The sequence below is a fragment of the Martes martes genome, assembly GCF_963455335.1.
Source record: "Martes martes genome assembly, chromosome: 4".
In the NCBI taxonomy this organism is placed as follows: Eukaryota; Metazoa; Chordata; class Mammalia; order Carnivora; family Mustelidae; genus Martes; species Martes martes.
The window spans coordinates 166250728-166268693 of NC_137891.1; the positions used below are offsets into that span (position 1 = coordinate 166250728).

Below are 17966 nucleotides of genomic sequence, written 5' to 3' on the forward strand. Positions count from 1 at the left end.
GGCCATGACCCACAATTAGTAATGTACCTTATGTTCCCACTGATCGTAACTATATTATTTCAAGGATTCCACTTAGCTAATATTTTTAAAAAATCAAACAAAAGACTGAGTCTTAGGTATAACTCTCAGCTTTGCCACCAGCTAGCCATGGGCAGTTTGGCAAATCATCTATTTTCCTTGGCCTTATTTTCTTACCATTTATATAATGGCACCTCCCCTAACCATCTTATTAATTTGAGAGTTGTGGATATGGAAACATCTAATGAATCAGAATGAGTTTGACAAGAAAAGGAATATCCTCACGCTAGAATATCGGCTCAATAGAGCAAAAATGCCTAGAATGGGGCCTGGCACATAGTAGGTGTTCAATAACAGATGTTGAATGAATAATTGAATGAATGAATAATCAGAGCAAACACTCCCAATTCCAGGGAGCCAAGAGACCAGCTGTGTAGAGAGGCATGGAATTATCATGTCTGAGGACAAAAAGGACCCTGGGCCAATCTATTTTATAAAATTTCTTTTGAGGAGCCAGAGTAACAATGCCTTTGGACAGTAGTGGAATCCAGTCTTTCCCAAAACCTTTTCATTGGCAGAAGATTCTCCTTTTAGGAAGGGTGGTGGTTTACGTGAATATGCCCAGGGAAGAACTGGCATTTCGGGAGGAAGTTCACAGTCAAGTTATCATGCTTACCTTTTTCTCCAGAAGTGTTGTGTGGCCCACTCAGGTTATGTCCAATGATTTTGACACACTAGACTCTAAATTCTCTGCCACCCTGTTAACTGAGCTTTGGGCTAAGCTTTATGCATCTGTTCTCCTCTCATCCTCTGCTTCTGGGAGGCAGAGGAAAATAGTGGAAAACAAAGCCAGGCAGAACTGCATTCAAATGCAACTCCCACCACTTTGTAGCTGGGAGTCCTCAGGCCAGTTCCTGCGCCTCTCTGAATCTCTTTTTTGTCTGCTAAAAAGTAGTGATTCTAGAACATGACTATTCCTTGGCTTTACCTTGAGGCCTAGAGGAGGTGGTGGATTGAAAGTGCTCACTTAGAAATGATCCAGGAGCATCTGCAAGGCTCCCTCATGGCCTCCCCCCGCACCCCCCGGCCCAGCCTGGGAGTACCCCCTCCTCAGCCTCTAGGGCTACAGGGTTTTAGATGCCAGTTCCCTCACTGTCTTGGCCAGTCGTACCATAATCACATAGCTTGGGGAGGTACACAGACTTTGATCTAGATCACAACTCTGCTGCCTATTAGCTTGCTGGCCCTGGGTGGGTTCCTGCCTCATTTTGAGCCACAGGGCCCTCGTGAACTAGGAAAAGGAAACCTCTTCTTCCTCATGCTGGTGACATTTAAACAAGCCATTTTATAGAAGGTAACCAGTGCCAACTGTGGTAGAGAGAGGGGCTTCTCAGCACAGGTTAGAATGCTCTCTCCCCCTCCTGTTTTCTCTCCCCTCCTAACCCCCTGTCATTGGAAGGGAGCAAGAGACAAGGCAAAGCCTCCCAGGTTTGGACTTGGATGGCCTGTCCTCGGCTTCCCTGAAGGCTAAGGCCTGAGACAAAGATTAGATTCAAGGGTCCTCTCATTGTGGCAGTTTTGAAAGTTTTTCTTTTAAAAATCTCTTGTTTTTAATTAGTTAGAATTATTTTCATAATTGTAAATTTTTATAGAAGTCTAAGTGAACCCCACTTTGAGAATAAAAAGGGACAAAACTCTTTGAATTCCAGGATAGCTCTACTAATAAGCAGGTTATCAAAAGATCACATTCTAAAAAGGATTCACCACTAATAACAGTGGTATTATTTTTCCTCTAATGCATTTAAAATATGATTTGATTTTAAATATTCATTTTCCACACAATTAATTCTGCTAAAACATGGGGCCTGGCAAATAATAGGTTCTCAACAAATGTTGGAGGATGACCTGAATGGATCAGTGATTGAAATGAGCGAACAATATGGGACTGTGCCTTCATTTTGGAATTTGAAATTAGGTATTCACAGGTTTTTCTTTTCTTTCCATCCCACCGAAGAAATAAGTTCCAAAAAGGAAGAAAGAAAGAAAAAGAAAAGAGTTTCGAATTTGATGTGTCCTGGACAAGTTTGATCATCCAAAGTAGACCGAGGGAAATTTGAAGCCTACTAATTCTCTTCAGCTCTAGATAGGAGCAGGTGCTAGAGTACAGAGCTCATCAGAATCATTTTACAGATGGAGCCCAATATTTAAAAATCAGCATTTGCAGAAGCCTAATAATAAAACAGATACAAATAGAGCTTCTTTCATTGAAGTAGGGGCAAGAGATTTAGGGTTGCCCCTCCCTCACCCCTTTCAACAGCCCCCAAGCTATGTCCAAGGAACCCTGAGGCTCCAGGGAACACTAAACACTAAACCACTTGATAGCGTGGAGAGGACCAAATTGACAATCAGGCAACCTGGAGGCCTGGTTTCTTGTGCCCACAAATTGGTGTTGACAGAGAATAGGAACCGAGTATCAGCCCTAGATCTATCTCATCTGAGCCATAAAGTAGATACTCAACAGAAAACCACATGGTATTCCTCTCCTTTGTGGAGAACTCCCCTGTTTGCTGTACAAATACACATGCATACATATGCACACACACACACCCGCACACACACATATCTATACATTCTTGTATATCTGTATAGAATAAAAGCCTTTCCCCTCCCTTCCCCTATGATCCTCTGTTTTGTTGGAGGGGAGGTGGGTGGGGGCATGGGGTAACTGAGGTGATGGGCATTAAGGAGGGCACATGATGTTATGAGCATGGGGGTATTATATGCAATGGGTGAATGGCTGAGCTCTGCATTTGAAACTAGTGTTGCACTATATGTTAATTAATTGAAATTAAATAAAGTAACTCAGTAATTTAAAAAAAGGAATAAAAGCCTTTTTGTGGGTAGAACACCTGACTCAGGACTCAAGAGACCTAAATTCAAGCTCCAACCTTGCTATTAACATACCAAATGGCACAGGGCAAATTACCAAAATGCTCTGCATCATCTCCCTCATTCTCATAAGATGGGAGTGAAATGTGGAGAATATGGCACAAACCAGCGGAATGAAACAGCATGACAGTTACAGGTGGTTGTCTTTCTTCTTGGTGGCCATCACTGGATCAGCTTCCCAAGCCCATTCCTTAAATGCTAATGTTGTTCAGAGTTCTTTTTTCATCCCCTCCTCTCCTGTCCCCTCCCCTCTCTCTCCACTCCCCCTAACTCCTACCCCAAACTTCCTTTCCTCTCCTTTGAAGTTATTCCCCCTAGGTGATATACTGACAGCTAAAATACATGCCTCATTGTTCCCCAAGACTCATACCTATATATTTGTACTAATGATAAAGCTCCCATTTGTTACACTATTTGTATAAAGCATTGCAGTATGCATTTTCCATAATTTCTTTATAAGGAAAATGGCAATATTCACATTTTATGTTTGGCTCAAGCTTGGAATGGTCAGTCTTCTTGCCCAAGGGCACAAAGTTCATGGGTTGAGGTGGGATTCAAACTCTGACTCCAAAGGCTGTCTGTCCTACTCGAAAATGGCACCTGGGCAGCCTTTGGAGTTAATATACTGGATGGAACCACATAGAACAACACCCTCTTCCGCACTTTTTGGCAACTTTTATTTTTGTTTAATTGTAAACTCGCAATTTACAGGAAAGGTGCGAAGAACTATACACTCTTTACCCAGATTTAAACAACTAATTTTGAGGACTTGATGAACAAGAAGGAAGCTGAGAAGGATCATTCAGAAAAGTAGAAGAAGAGCCAAGAGGCACTATAGAAGCCAACAAATGTGAATTTCACAGAGAAGGATCAGTAGAATCAGGTCCTCCAGAGAGTTCAAGTGCAGCAAAGAGTAGAAAGTAACCACAGGGGTTAAGTGGCTCAACTGAGTGGCAAATGTTTGAAGTTACCTCTGTAAGAAATTGTCAAGGAAACTGAATAAAGACAAGGGAGAAGGCTGACCTGAGCTGAAGCTTCAATTTCTATGGAAACTATGAAGTTATGTGGCAGAATTTATCAATGGTAAACATAAGAGTGTTGAGGGTATAAGGGTATTGGTAAGGCTCTTGAAGTCCAGACTGGGTAGTGAAGGAAAAGCCAGGTAGATATCAATAGGCAGGGCGAAATGAGGGAGACAGAGAGCTGGAGGAGCCTATGTTTTGGACAGCAGGTACCTTGAAACCAAGTCACTCTGCTGGGTACAGAGGCAGAAGGGCAAAGAGTGAGATAACAGAGTTTAAGATCTCATAGGTGGACTCTCAGAAGTCCCAGAACAGCAGGCCCTCGCTATGCTCATGGACATGGTTGACCTTGGGCAAGAGTACCAGATCTCATGAGGAGGGCTGGCCTCTGAAAGGTGAAGGAGCCATCTCTCTGTTGGAACCAGAAGGGAAGGAGTAGATGAGCACATAAGCAGATAGGAATTCAGATCTGGGAGATGGGAAAGAGGGTGTGCCCACCAGACGTCCTTTGTGTCATCCACAGGGACTGAAGCAGGATCATCAACTGAGAGTGAGGAGAGGCAAGGGGAAGGGTGAGAGGTCTGGGGGCATGGAGAGGGTATTTGTCTTTGAACAGAGCATAGAGGTAAATGGCAGAGTCACTGGGCAATATCTAGGATTCTTTGAGGTGGGTAATCATGAATTTTTAATGGTGTCACTCTTCCTACTCATGTGACTTTTCTCTAGCAAAGCTTGACTCTATGGGGGCAGGCCTGGAGAATGTAAGTTGAGAGGTTCATCCATGATTGCTGTCACCCAGGCTGATGAAAGGAAAAGGGAGCAAGAGACTTGGGTAGATTTGTAAGAAAATGATCAAAGTGGTGGACTGTGGGATCTAAGTTGGATAAGTACAGAAGAGAGGAAGGGGAACTTAACAGCTAAAGAGACAACATTGGTGTCAGTGGGGTGAGGTCTCAATGAAGATCAAAGGAGAGTTCCTCTGGGGGTTTTCAGCTAACATTTGTGGAAGGAGATACTGGGAGGCAGGAGACAACCCTCCACTGCAGAGGACAGCAGGGAAAGCACTGGAGTGGGGAGAAGGAGCCAGCCTTCAGTCAGAGCAGGAGTTGGAGTGGGAGGTTCTGAAAGATGTTGCAGCTACTAATTGGGGTTTGTCTGTCTTAGAATTGGGGATGGGGACATGGTTCAAGAGGCCTAGGGAAGGGGCAAGGAGGGAGGTCAGGAGCAGGAGAGGCGAGGGAAGGCAGCATGGAAGAGGGTGGGAATAAGATTTGGGGAGGAGGGAGAAGACCAGAGGCACTTGCATCTGGAGCTGCTCGCTTTCTGGTGCCAAGCTGTTTCCATGCCAGAACTGGCTGTGGGTCCCCGTGGTGTCTCCTGAAGGTCCCCTGGGTTGCTGTCTGCAGAGCTTAGGCACGGAAGGTACTGGAAAAGTCTCTCCTAGAAGTTATCCAGAACATTTGTTGGGAAAAGGCAAATAGAGAAACACAAGCATGTGTTTAGTCATTTATTCGGACATTGTCTGAGCACCTTCCATTTTGCTAGCCTATGTGGGTGGCATCGATGAGCTATCCATCCACTAGTGGGATCCCAGGGACTGGCTGCTGAAGGGGATGTCTGTCTGTCCACAGACACCCCTGACCCTATCCAGACAGCAGAGTGAAAAAGCAGTTAGTGCTATTTTTTATTTTTTATTTTATTTTTTTTTAAAGATTTCATTTATTTGACAGACGGAGATCACAAGTAGAGAGGGAGGGGGAAGCAGGCTCCCTGCCGAGCAGAGAGTCCAATGTGGGGCTCGACCCCAGGACCCCGGGATCACAACCTGAGCTGAAGGCAGAGGCTTTAACCCACTGAGCCACCCAGGCACCCCTGGTGCTCCTTTTTAAACCTATTTTAAGGTGCCCCATGTTAACTGTCCACACACTGTACTATTTTATGTATGCCCCTCAAAGCCCTTCAAGTGGTAAATGCCTTTTTGACCTGTTCTAATGACTTTCAGCATGTTTTGACAATGCAAATACCATCTAATTTTTGGAAACAAGTGTGAGATAAATTGAGTCTGGAGGTGAGGACCTTTAAGGCAGCAAAACCTGACCTTCCAGAAGAGGTATAAATGGTGCTTGTGAAGATTTGGAGGAATTCCCTGCAGGGCTAGGGTTCTGAATCCACGAGTCCCCTTTGCAAAGGTGGGTGAGATCATAGTTTTGGTTTTGATGGTCTTTTTCTAGCTTGTGTACTAATGTCACTAGCCCCATTTTACAGACGAAGTGGAATCAGAGAGGCTTTCCAACTTAACCAGCAAATGGGTTTCAAATACAGAAGGCTGAGCTGGTAAACCCCTCCTTACTATGGTGAGCTGCCTTCAGGCCCAGTTGTATCAAGTACAGGCTGAATCTTAGAGTTTCCCAGCACAGAATTATAGGCACAGTCAGTTGTACATGAAGGGGATGGAGGAAAGGGTTCCTGTAGGGCTTTTTTCAAACTTGACTCAACTGCCATTGGAGCTCCTGAGGGAGAAGATCTTTCAGGTGTAAGACCGAGGTCAGCCACCAGAAGGAACGTCCTCGCTGACAGTGTTGACCCAGTAGAGAAAGAGCAGTTCAGAGCCAGCAGCCTCTTACAAATAACCCTCTGAACGCTACTCTGCTTCATTGTGGCTGTTTCCACACCTGCTTCCCTGCCTTCCCGCTGGCCCTTTCAAGAGGAGAGGTTGTGTCCTAGATATTTTTCTTTCCCCACATTCTTCCTGGCCCATAACAGGCACTCAATATATGTAGGAATGAGTGAGTGCAGGAACAAGTGTAGGAAATGAGCAGATTAATTATGGCCAGTGGCTGTGGATCCTGCTTCCCAGGTCCTTCAAGAAGGCTTTCCCAGGAAAGGTTTATCGTGGTCATTATCCACCTGCGGAGAGGAGCCCTAGGATGTTTTGCCCCATCAGAGGAAACTAGGTTTGACACCACTTTCATTTTATATACTTAAGCTTGTTGGGTTTGCTCACTATTTCTTTACTGTTAGGCACTTTGCCTACAATTAGGATAAATTGCCATGTGGGCAGCAACAGAACAGACTCCTAGAACTCTTTATTAAGATAGCTGAGTGCTAACACTGAAGAATGATATGGCCAGAACTAAAGAGCACGTTTTTAAAGAAGGCAAACACCTAGGTACAATGTAGTACCTTAACTGTTATCAATCACTACTTAATCTAATTAGTTTAGAAGCTATTTTAAAGAGCTTAATTAGATTAAGCTGTGATTGATAACACTTTATATCTACTTGAGTAGAGTACTTCTTCTAATTCACCTTGAATCTTTATGCTTCCAGTCAAAAGCCTGTTACAGACATGTGCTGAGGGTGGGGAAGGAATTGGGAAGTACTTGATTGGCACTGAAATCACTCTGGGTGCCTGGCATCAGGGCTGAGCTGGGGGCCTTGGCAGTGTCTTTGGGTATAGGCATTCTGAGACCTCCTAGAGTGGCTTTGACAAGGACATTCTGAGATTGTACTTCAGGAGGCTGAGAACAAATGGGGAAACAGACAGGTCAGCAGAACAAGGGGTGAGAAGCTCAGTATTCCCATAGGTGCCTGGGACTACCTAGCTTTAAATCCGCATGAGTACTACTGGCCCACGCCATCCTCGGGGAGATGAGCTGCTTGATCACTGTGGAGTCGGGATAGGGAGTCTTGCTTAGCCTAACCATGGAAGTTCATCATTGCCTACAGAGCAGCAGGTGAGGACTTGTAGGCCTGCCCCTCCACCAGTGTTCCCGGAACTGTGACTTTCCTTTGAGGCTGCAGGGAACTGGGGAAGGAAATAGGAAGTAGTAATATCTGGGGTGGGACTGTACAGACTCCATGCTCTTCTGGCTGGAAGTAGGAGGGGGGATGGGAACTGGATGTAGTCTAAACTAAGATGTTTGCTTTCATCTCCTCCCTGCAGCCCGCATGTGTGATGCCCACCTTCGAGGCCCCTCGGGCATCATCACCTCCCCCAATTTCCCTATTCAGTATGACAACAATGCACACTGTGTGTGGATCATCACAGCACTCAACCCTGCCAAGGTAAGGCTCCTGGGAAAGATGGGGAATATCCTGTGGGCAGGTCTGGCTTGGGAACAGTTGGTCTCCAAGGGGTTTCAAACCCAGAACTTGGCGGTGGTAGATTCTCTGCAGGCTATTCTTAAAAATTGTGTTTTATTAAATTTCAGGTAGTTAAAAACATATTTGTAAAACATAAGTAAGATATAAAGAACATCAATACAACAAATAATTTCATAGTCATCTCCCAACTTAAGGGGAAAAAAAAAATACAGTTACCTTAGTCATGCCTGTCCCTCAGCAACCCCATTCCATTTCCTATCCCTCAGGTACCTTGATTGTGTTACTTATTGTTCCTCTGCTTTTCTTTATAGTTTGTGTGAAAATGTGTATCCTTAAAAATACAGTATTTAGTAAGCCAGTATTTGAACCTCATAGAAACATACTCATATCGTATATATATTCTTAATCAACTTCACTCAAAATTATGCCCCTAAGATTTGTCTGTGTTGGTGTGTGTATTTTGCCCTGTTATATACGTCTCTTCACATTATTTTACATTTAGTTTTTTCCTGCCCTTTTGTTCTCTCATAAATTTTATCTTGCCAAGATCCACAAAACAACCTATTAGAATCTTTATTTTAATTTAACAAAAACTGCAGATCAATTGGAGAAGAACTGATATCTTTAGGATACTGAGTCTTCCCATCCATGAGTATGGTATATCTATTCCCTTAGGGCTGTCAGTAAACTTGTATAATTTTTTTCCATTATAGATCTTGTTTGTTTCTTAATATATGTTCTTCTAGGTATCTTATATTTATTGTTACTGTTATAAATCATATCTTTCAAAATTTCATTTTCTCCCAAGTTCTTCATAGTATTTAGAGATGCAATTAATTTTTATTCTCTGTTTTTTTTAATACAGCAACTCTTATAATAATTTATCTGTGAATTACTTGGGGTTTCTATAAAGGACAAAGAATGATACTTTATTTCTTCCTTTCCAGTCCTTCTGCCTTCTCTTTATTTTTTTCTTACCCTAATGTTCTGGCTAGACCCTCCAGTATAATGTCAATCACTGTGATGATGGTGGGCATGCTTGTCATTGTTTGATGTTAAATAGAATGTTTTTATCATTAAGTATGATCTTTGCTGAAGTTTGTTTTTTTTTTAACTTATGGTTCCTTTCTGACTCTAGTTTTCTAAATGCTTTTATTATGAGTAAATGTAGAGTTTTATCAAGCACCTTTCTTTTTTTGTTTGTTTGTTTAAGATTTATTTATTTATTTATTTGACAGAGAGAGAGATCACAAGTAGGCAGATAGGCAGACAAAGATAGAGAGAGAGAGGGAAGCAGGCTCCCCGCCGAGCAGAGAGCCCGATGCGGGACTCGATCCCAGGACCCTGAGATCATGACCTGAGCCGAAGGCAGCGGCTCAACCCACTGAGCCACCCAGGCGCCCCTCACCTTTCTATATCTATTGATATCATTGTGATTTGCTCCTTAATTTTCTTAATGTGGTGAATTATATTGGTTGATTTTTCTAATCTTAAACCACCTTTTCATTCCTGGGATAAACCCAACTTGGTAATTTAGTATTAGATGCTTAAATAAACATCTAAGTGTTATAAATGCTTATATTTGATTTGCTAATATGTTGTTTAGTAATTTGCTTCCATTTTGTTGGTGAGATTGGCCTTTTTTTTTTTTTCATATTACCCTTGCCAGATTTTTTTCAACAAGATATTGTTAGCCTCATAAAATGATTTGGCAAGTGTATCTTCTCTATCTATCCTATGAGGTTAATAGTAGAGTTTGGAATAACTTTTACCGTAGAAATTTGGTGAAACTTTTCAACAGAACTATTTGGATTTGGTGTTCCTTTGTTGGAAGATTTCAAACTATTGATTTAATACATTTAATGACTAAAGGACTATTAGATTATCTTATTTTTCTCTTGAGTCCATTTAAGCAAGTTTTCAAATTTATTGGCCATAAAGTTGTATACTATCTCTTGCTATATATATATATATTTTATTCCCTCTTTTATTTGTAATTTTGTACCTCTTTTAATCAATATTGCCAGAAGTTTCACATTTGTTATTCTTTGCAAAGAACCATTTTTAGTTTTGTGAATATTTCTTTTGATATATTTACTTTTTATTTCACCAATTTCTTTCCTTCTGTTATACGGGGTATGTTCTGGATTTGTTCTGGGTATATACATATACATACTGGGTATGTTCTGGGTTTAGGATGCTTTTTTAGCACCCTAACTTTGATGCTTAATTCATTATTTTTCAATCATATTCAAGCATCTAAGGCTACAAATTTTCCTCTGAGAACTATTTGGCTATATTCCCACAAGTTTTACATGTAGTATTTCTGTGATCCTTCAGTTCTGAATATTTTCCAATTCCATTATTCTTTTATCTTTCAACAGTGGGTTGTGTTTTGTGTTTGTTTTTTTTTTTTTTTTTAATATTTCTTAATTTCCAAATAGAGGATTTTTCTGGCTCCCTTTTTGTTATTGATTCTAAAGCTTGTGGTCAGAGAGTATTGTCTGTATTTGAATCATTTGAAATTTGTCGACGTTTTTAGGATCAGGAATGCTTTTAGGATCAAGAATGTCATTTTTCACATATATTCCTGTGTGTCTGAAAAAATAAGCTGTACTTTGCTGTTTTTGTGTTCTAATATTTTCATTGTATCAGCCTTGCTAATTGTGCTTATATCTTTTATATCTTCATTGTTTTGCCTTCTTTATCAAGAGAGGGCATATTAAAATCTCCCACTATGATGGTGGTTTGCCTAATATTCCTTGAAGTTCTGTCAGTTTTTGCTTTATATATTTTGAGACTGTTATTAGAGCATGCGAGTTGAGAATTTTATATCTTGCTGGTGAACTGAACTTTTTCAAAAGTAGTTATTTAATGACTCTTTTTACCTGAAGTAATGTTTTTGACCCTAAAGCTTTTACTCCCAACTGTTCCATCAGTTTTTTGTTTGTTTTTTGTTTTTTGTTGTGATTTAATAAATCATTCCTATGCTCTTGCTTTCAACCTTTCTACTTTCTTATGCTTTATATATGTCTTGTGTATAGCTGGATTTTTAAAAATCTCCTCTGACAATTCATCCTTCAACTGGAAAATTATACCATTTAAATTATACTATCATTTGTATTTTTTAGGGTTACCCTATATGTCTAGTGTTAATATGCATACTTAGCAAAGTCCAATGTAAGTAGTAATTTTATGTTCCCCCTAAAAAGTCAGAGGTCTTAGAACACTGACTTTAATTACTCCTTCCCAATTCATACTCTATGGTATGTGTATTTTCATGTTGCCTTTCTCTTGCTCACAAGTAATTATTGCTCTTGTTTAATAAAACTAATGTCCATTTAGATTTACTGACACATTTACTGTTTCATTCACTATTTCTTCTTGCATATTAGCCCTTCTCTTTGGAATTACTTTCTTTCTGTCCAAAATACATGCTTTAGAATTTATTTTCATGTTAATGACAAACTTTCTTAGTTCTTGTTTGTCTTAAAATGTCTGTTCTCCCCTTGTTCTTGAAGGGACACTGCCATTTACTAAGTATTTGATTCTTCTTTGATAATTGTGTTCTCTCTGTACATGGAAATGTTATACCAATGTCTTCTAGCTCCCATTGTTGCTGTAAGTTTATTGTCATTCCTTTGTATGATATTCTTCTGGCTGCTTTTATGGTCTTTTCCTTGTCTTTATTGTTCTGCAGTTTCACAATCACGTGTCTAGTTCTGGATATCTTGGCATTCATCCTGATTGGCTTCATTAAGCTCTGGGATCTGTAGATTAAATCTTTCATCAGTTTGGGGAAATTTTTAGCCATTGTCTTTTCAACTGTTTTCTCTCCTTTATTCTCTCTTCTCTGCTCCTAAAAACCTGACAGGACACGTTAATCTTTCTCACTTCATCTTCTGTGTTTCTTAACTTATATGATTTTCTCTCATTCTTTTCACTATTTATCTGAGCTACATCTAACCTCTGTTGAATTCATTCACTGAAGATTTATCTTAATTTCAAATAGCACCATTCATATTTTATGAGATCCTATTTGGTTTTTTTAAAAAAGTGTTCTTGATCATATTTTATAGTACTTTGCCCCCCACTCATATGTTCCTTAATTCTTTAAGTATGTTAAACACATTTATTTTATATTCTGTGTCTGTTAATCCCAATATCTGAAGTCTTTGCAAGTTTGATTCTGTTGTCTGTTGTTTCTCACTTCTTGCCACCCAGAGTCATGTTTCCTTCCTTGTCCTGTCTGTAATTCTTGACTATGTGGTTACAGGCATAAGCTTTTTCTGTGAGACTTCTTTGAGACCTGGGTAGAAGGTGGTTTCTCCCAGAGAGAGGTTACATTTGCTTCTTCCCAGTGCCTGGGGGCATTACCAGTCAGAAACGTCTCATACTAAATTCTCAGTATGAAGGTTTCAACCCACCCAAGTAATATGCAAACCTGTGAATGCAAACTTATTGTGAAGGAGTCTCGGGGGAAGTTTTCTGTTTGCTGTACACAGTGTCAAGGTCTCAGATAAGTAATCAGCCTCCAGATCCACCCAGAGGGTGTTAGTGGCAGATGAGAAGGAAGGCAGTCTTACTTCTCACTAACCCTCACACTGTGGGTGCAGCTTTTAATTAGCCCAACTGTATTCAGGGATGTCATACTAGAGTCCCCACCTTTGTGGGTCCCGACCCTTGTCTCCTGTTCTCTTTTCTCTGCAAGGCCCTGAAAACCAGAGCTCTACTTCACCAGTTTTTAAAAATGCACTCAAAGCCAAGGCCAGCTTCCTGCTCTGAGTCACAGGATTTGGACTCTGAGTATTCTTACTTTATTAGTTTTCCCAGGCTGCCATAACAAAACAAAATAGACAGGGTGGCCTTAACAAGGAACATTTATATTCTCACAGTTCTGGAAGCTAGAAGTTCACTATCAAGGTGCCAGAAAATTCATTTTCTGGTGAAGCCTCTTCCTAGCCTGTAGATGGCCTTCTCCTGACATGGCCTTTCCTCTGTATGCATCCAGAAAGAGAAACTCTCTGGTGTCTTCTGCTCCTCTTATAAGGACACCAATCCCATCAGATTAGGGCTCCACCCTTATGACCTCATTTAGCATTAATTACCACTGTAAAGGTCCCATCTCCAAATTCCATCATACTGGAGGTTAAGGTTTTAACATGAATTTCAAGGAGATATAATTCAGTTCATAGCATATACTAATTTGTAAAAAAGCTTTTTTTTTTCTTTTTAAATTGTACTCAACATTTTTAAATTGTTTGGTCAGGGTGCTTAGGACCACAGTGCTGGGGACAATGGAAACAGATTTCCTCTGCAAGGCATTTTACAAAGAAAGACTCATATTTCATCAAACCATTTGATGATGAACATAGTCAATGGGGAAGGATGCTTCAGCCACATGGGGATGGAGGGTGGATCAGGATAAGGACTTACTACCACAAGGTTATTAAGTTGCTGACAAGAGGCTCTTTCTTAGGTATTGTTAAAGATGCTTATCTCAATTTTCTTTTGAACCTGAAGGTGAGGTGCAGGGGAAAGTGTAAATAAGGCCTGAGAAGTTCCTGAGAAATAATTTGTTTCACCCTCCTCCCCGCATCCCCCAGAAAGGCTAATCTTAGCTGGTGTGTACAGGTCAGTTCATATCAGTCCACATCAGTCACTCCCTCACGTGTCCTGCAGGAGGTTACACCAGCCTGGGTTCCTGAAGCCACCCCCTCTAAAGGGTACTCCCTCAGAGTTGAGCTGTGAAAGAGATGTTCCTATTCATCTCCATGGGTTCTTTATGAGCTTCAGGTAGAGCTGAGGAGCCTAGAGAGGCTGAAGGGTGTCCCCTACTGACACCACCCTAGAGGAGAGCCAGGGAGCATTATGTGCAGAAAGAAGGGTATAAGTGCGGTAACCAGAAATCCAAGACTGAAGAATCAGAGCTTCCTTCCTGCAGACATCAGGGAAGATGCATAATGTGTTCCTAACCCTGGTCACTGACCCACAGGCGAGATACAGGTGTGTCTGAGGACTGCATGTCCAATCACCCTTGTAATGTGCTCCTCAGTGAAAAGCCTAGTCTCTCCAAGTTCATAGTATGTCTTATGAGATGAGCACTCACTCATTCATTGACTATAGATATGATCTCTGCCCTTGAGGAACATGTACACAGGAAAGATGACAGGCACTTAAATAAAAAACTAGAGTATGGGTAAATGCTGATGGAGGAGTGTCCAGTTTGCTATCTTAGAAAATATTGGAAGGGGCCACTAACTGGAATGTCAGGGAAGTTTTCACATTTGAGCAGGGTCTGCAAGGCTGAGTAGGCTTGGAAATCCGTATCTGAGTGGATCCATGTGCAAAGGCACTAAGGTTTGGAACAACCTCTCAGAACTGAAAGGAATTCAACGTGTCTGGGTCAAGATGAAGATGGAAAGGTCACTGGACCCAGATCATATAGAACCTATATGCTTGGCAGAGAGGCTTGGGTTTTGTCCTGAAACAGATTTTTAAGAGCAGAAATGTTAAATTGTTGGTAGTAACAACAATAGTTATGTCTTACTGTATGCATGTCATTTGCCAAGCACTGAGCTAAGCCTTCTATATAACTGATTTTATTTCATTCTCTTCATAGCACAACTAGTTAGGTGGTAAGAAACCCACATGATGGATGAGGAAACTGAATCATGGATAGATTAATGGGTAGGAAACTTAGCCACTGTCATAGCCAGTAAGTGACAGCACCAGGATTTAAACCCAGTCTTTGTGGCTCCAGTGCCCATGCTCTCTGCAGCTGGGCTATGCTGCTGGATGGAACAAGGTCCCAGGAAAAATGGGAGGGCATGGGACTGACAGCACTGAGATCAGCCTTGGAAAAGATGAGGGTCATCCTTTCTTCTGAACGAGAGCAATATCAGGAAGGTCTGAATTTTTGAAATGATTATGTCAGCAGTGGACAGGATTTCAGAGGGATCCTGAAAGGAACAAGACCAGTTAAGATGCAGAAGCAGTTACCCAAGTAAGAAAAATGGGGACATTCACCAAGGCTTTGGAAACATGGAGGGGAGAGATATTTAAGAGAAATGTAGGGAATGGAATGCAACTTGGTGACTGACTAGATGTGAGGATGGAGGGAGAAGGAAGGTCTTACCCAACATGGTATCCCAGGTGACCAGCACAGTGCCTCGCACATAGTGGGCACAAGGAAAACATTGATTCAGTGAACAAATGAATGATGATGCAATACTTTCTGACTTGGACCAATGGGAGGCTTTAAAAGGAAATGGAAAGGGAGAGACATGCTTTACAGGGTCAAGAGGAAAACATGGTACATTTGAAGTGTCTGTGTTTCATGCAGTGATGTTTGGATGTTGCCCTGTTGGAAACTGGGTAAATCCGGGTTTAATAGAGAGATTGAGTGTTACCTCCTCAGCACTTGGGTGAGAATAGAAGCGTAACGAGTAGACAACACTTCCTGAAGAAAGCAAAGAGAAGAGGAAGATTCCGAATGGATCTGGAAACACCACACTTAGAAAGAAAAGAAAACCAGTCTAAGACACAGAGGAAGTGCAGCGTAAGGTAGGAGGAGAATCATGCCACAGAAGGAGAAAGAGTTTCTCCTTCTCCTTGTCAGAATATGTCTGACAATGGTGGTGAGGAACAAGTGTTGCTGGAAAAAGACAGAAAAGAAACCATTGGCTTTGGCTTTGGCTTTGAAAGAGGACTTTTCAGTGAAGCTTTGAGAGCAGAAATAGCCACGAGAGAATGGGCAGGAAAGGAGCTCTAGGAGTAAGGAGCCCAGACAGCCACTCTGACTAGTTTCAAGGTGATGTGAAGGAAGGAGAAAGGGCATGAGAGGGAGGTAAAGTGGACAGAAAGTTTGGGGCTACTTAGAGTGTTTGTTTAGAATGTTGGAAACTGGAGTATGTTTGCAGGGTAAGGGCAGAGCAGGTGAAGAGGAAGAGAGTGAAGTTATAGGAGGATCTGAAGTAAGTGAGAGTCACTTGGGACTGAGAATGCAGGGGCTATCCTGCACAGAACAGGAGAAGAAGGATGGTACTAGGAGGAGAGGCTGGAGTTTGCCTGCAAGCATGCAGAGCAGGACACATGTCTGCCCCTCCTTATGATCCTGAGGTGATTACTCATCCTAGGCACCTGGATATCTGTGGCCATGAGGATTCTTGCTAGAATTCCATCCCCCTTGTAGGACCTCTGTGGGCTGAGCTTGAGAAGGAGCTGTGAATGTTCCAGTAACTAGAGCCCCCCAAGGGCAATAAGAAGGTCCAAAGAGAAACGAAATTCTCTGGTGTAGAAATGGCCAAGAATATGTCAAGATACCAGCATTGACTGAGTAGGTATGGACCATGCAGCAACACATTGTGAAGATAAGAACTTACAGTCTTAATGGGGCGGCAGGTGAGGGTTATGTCTCTACTCAGTAAACTAAGAATGAAACAATTAAAAATACCCAGGCCATCCTCTTGGAACCTTGGCAGATTCAGGGAGAAGAAAGAAGGCTCAGAGCAAGTGAAGTTGGCCCACTACGAGTGGCTCCACATTCTCCCTTTGATTGAGATGTCCTTGAAAAATGTGAGCCCCACCTTGGCAATTTGGGCTATCTTAGTCCTTAGAGTCATTCTACTCACAATACTATTTCTAATCTTCAGAAATACCTGGAGAGAACTTAAGACACAAATTCCAGAACTCTTTCCTCCAAGATAGGATTCTGTGGATCTGGGATGGGTGCCTGGAGCCATACCTTGAAAGGGCATGCTGGTGGCTGTGACCAGCCAAGCTTGTGTGCTAAACAACAACCCCCTTGCCTCACAGCAAAGCACACACAGGGACTGCCCCCCCCAGCCCCCCGCTCAGGCAGCCCTGGATTCAGCCATGCTGAACTCCTGGTTCATAGACACACGCGGTCCTTTCAGACCTCTGTCTGGACACACCTATCCCAGTGTGCCTTTCCTTCCCCTCTAGGCAAGTTTCTGTCCCTCTTTGACACACAGTCCAAATACCTCCTCTTCTGAGAAGCCCTCTTAATTCCGCCAGGTCTTGGTTCTTTCTCCATTCCTACAGCATTGCATCAGCACCTTTTGTCTGTGTACGTATCATGTCACACTGGGTTTAGAATCTCCTTCCCCCACAGCCCAAGAGCATCCTGAAAGCAGGGACGGTTTTTGGCACAGGAGGAGCATGGCACATGTTTGAATACATTAATGATTGACAGAGGAGCTCTGTCCCCATGTCAGGTAGCTCCTCAGGTACAGCCCTGCCCCTTGGGGCCCTGGGGCTGCCTCCTGTCAGAACCTCTCACCTGGGCCTCCCAGAAGACACACTGATGGAATTTCTGCAGTCAGAACTGAAGCCCAGACTTGTGTCCTACCTGCACACATCTGCCTTTCTTTTGCAGCTCCTCAGTATAAACTTGAGACCTATGATCTGATTTATATGTGAACCTCGCTGGGTTTGAGCAGGAAAGTCAATCCACCTGTACAAGAGAAGAAATAAAAGCCAGGCAGATGGGTGGGTTGGGGGGGGCGAGGAAGAGTAGGGGAGGAGGGTATGGACCTGAGAGAGAAAGCAAAGCTCATTTTGTGAACTTCAAAACCAAGGATAACAGGGTTTTTGACTATTTCCTTCTCCAGGATAACCAGCATCCCTCTTCCCTTTGCGCACCTGAAGAATTGGGAAATCTCTCTCTGGGCAAATGATCGCTTGCTAGTGAAAATGCCGGGAGCACATTTGTTGGCCCATTTGCTCACTCAGTTATTCATTCAGCTAACATTGACTTGTGCCCTCTCTGTGCTGGGCCCTGTATGAGATGCTAGCTGGCCACCGGAGGGCTTTCCTCTAAGTACCCCCAAGCCCATTCCTCATGACC

At 42.3% G+C, this 17966-nt stretch overlaps 1 protein-coding gene across 1 annotated transcript in view; it reads left to right on the forward strand.

Annotated features, from left to right (window-relative positions):
* CSMD2 (CUB and Sushi multiple domains 2) overlaps nt 1–17966 on the forward strand; it is a gene marked incomplete at its 5' end in the record, with an annotated part of 593570 nt that overhangs the window by 309104 nt on the left and 266500 nt on the right. Inside the window, 1 exon segment of the mRNA XM_080802687.1 lies at nt 7935–8056. Within this exon segment, the coding sequence (XP_080658813.1) occupies nt 7935–8056 (122 nt within the window).